The sequence below is a fragment of the Alosa pseudoharengus genome, unplaced genomic scaffold (assembly GCF_046254945.1).
Source record: "Alosa pseudoharengus isolate Yale_2024_CS ecotype anadromous, Long Island Sound unplaced genomic scaffold, YU_APseudo_1.1 YU_APseudo_1.1_scf_17, whole genome shotgun sequence".
NCBI classification, from domain to species: Eukaryota; Metazoa; Chordata; class Actinopteri; order Clupeiformes; family Clupeidae; genus Alosa; species Alosa pseudoharengus.
In genome coordinates this window covers 3419046-3420287 of record NW_027468640.1, presented here as the reverse complement: position 1 = coordinate 3420287, position 1242 = coordinate 3419046, and the positions used below count along the sequence as shown (strand labels likewise).

General features: G+C 56.8%; 1 protein-coding gene across 1 annotated transcript in view; it reads right to left on the bottom strand.

Annotated features, from left to right (window-relative positions):
• kirrel1a (kirre like nephrin family adhesion molecule 1a) overlaps positions 1-807 on the bottom strand; it is a 64218-nt gene extending 63411 nt beyond the window's left edge. The window contains exon 1 of the mRNA XM_076288471.1: positions 537-807. Coding sequence (XP_076144586.1) covers positions 537-585 — 49 coding nt within the window. The 5' untranslated portion in view covers positions 586-807. The remainder of the gene's footprint in view (positions 1-536) is intronic.
• Positions 808-1242: the final 435 nt, after the last annotated feature.

The following is a 1242-nucleotide window of genomic DNA, read 5'->3' as shown; positions in this document are numbered from 1 at the left end:
CCGTGCTGAGGGGAATAGCGTTCCGCAGAGCTGAGGTTGACTGATTCGCAAACACACATCGCTTTCGCTGAACATCGGCTGCCGCAAAGGTCATTTCCCCAGATTTCTGCTCGTGGAGACGGGCCGCGTACATGTTCATGTTAAACACACACACACACACACACACACACACGGCAGAGATTCGAGTAGGCTATTGCACTGATAGAGATGGCATTAAGTGAAAACCCGTCGGGCTTGCATCTCCTTTTCCTCCTTTCCTCAATCTCTTGAATCACAGAGAGAGAGAGAGAGAGAGAGAGAGAGAGAGAGAGAGAGAAAGAAAGAGCGAGAGAGATTAAGCCTATGTGTCACGCAAAAAAAAACCCTGATGAGAACACACACGCACACACACACATTCACACACACGCAAACTTTTTGCCTCATCAAGTTTTCGGAGCGCCTGGCTGGCAGCTGCAAACACAATTTTACATTCGCACGCACGCGCTGATTATACTGGCCGAGCGGCGCCGCGCCAGGCGAGCGAAGCGGGGTCCTACCTCGATGGCAACTCCACAGCGCCAAACTCAGGAGCAGAATCCGCTGCATGGTTCAGCCGAGCGACAAGTCCGTTAGCTCACTTTTCCGCATGGAGAGCATCAAAAATGCATCCCGCGGTCCCCCCCAGCGACACTTGCTTATAAAATCCTCTCCAGGCGTCTAAAGGTGCCGTCCGTGTTCGCCGTCCTCCGGCTCCTCGCTCTCGGCTGCTCCGGTTGTGCTTCAGATCATTCTCCCTTGTCCAGTTTCTTTCGGCTGGCCTTCCTCTCCTCTGCGCCTGTCCTGCCCGCCCAGCTCCGCTCCGTTTTCTCATTAGCAGTACATTCCTCTCTCCCTCCCTCTCTCTCTCTCTCTCTCTCTCTCTCCCTCCCTCTCTCTCTCTCTCTCTCTCTCTCTCCCTCCCTCTCCCTCTCGCTCTCGCTCTCTCTCTCTCTCTCTCCCCCTCCCTCTCCCTCTCGCTCTCTCTCTCTCTCACCCTCCCTCTCGCTCTCTCTCTCTCTCTCTCTCTCTCCCCCTCCCTCTCTCTCTCTCCCTCCCTCTCTTTCGCGTCAGCACCACAGCTGACCCCCCTCCCCCGTAACCACCCCAGCCCCCCCCCTCGTTCTCCTCCTCCCCTCTCCCTCCCTCTTTCCCTCTCTCCACTCGCAGGCTAGGCAGCGACAAACAGCCGTGAGCCGCCTGGGGCGCAGGGCGAATCTCTCAGCG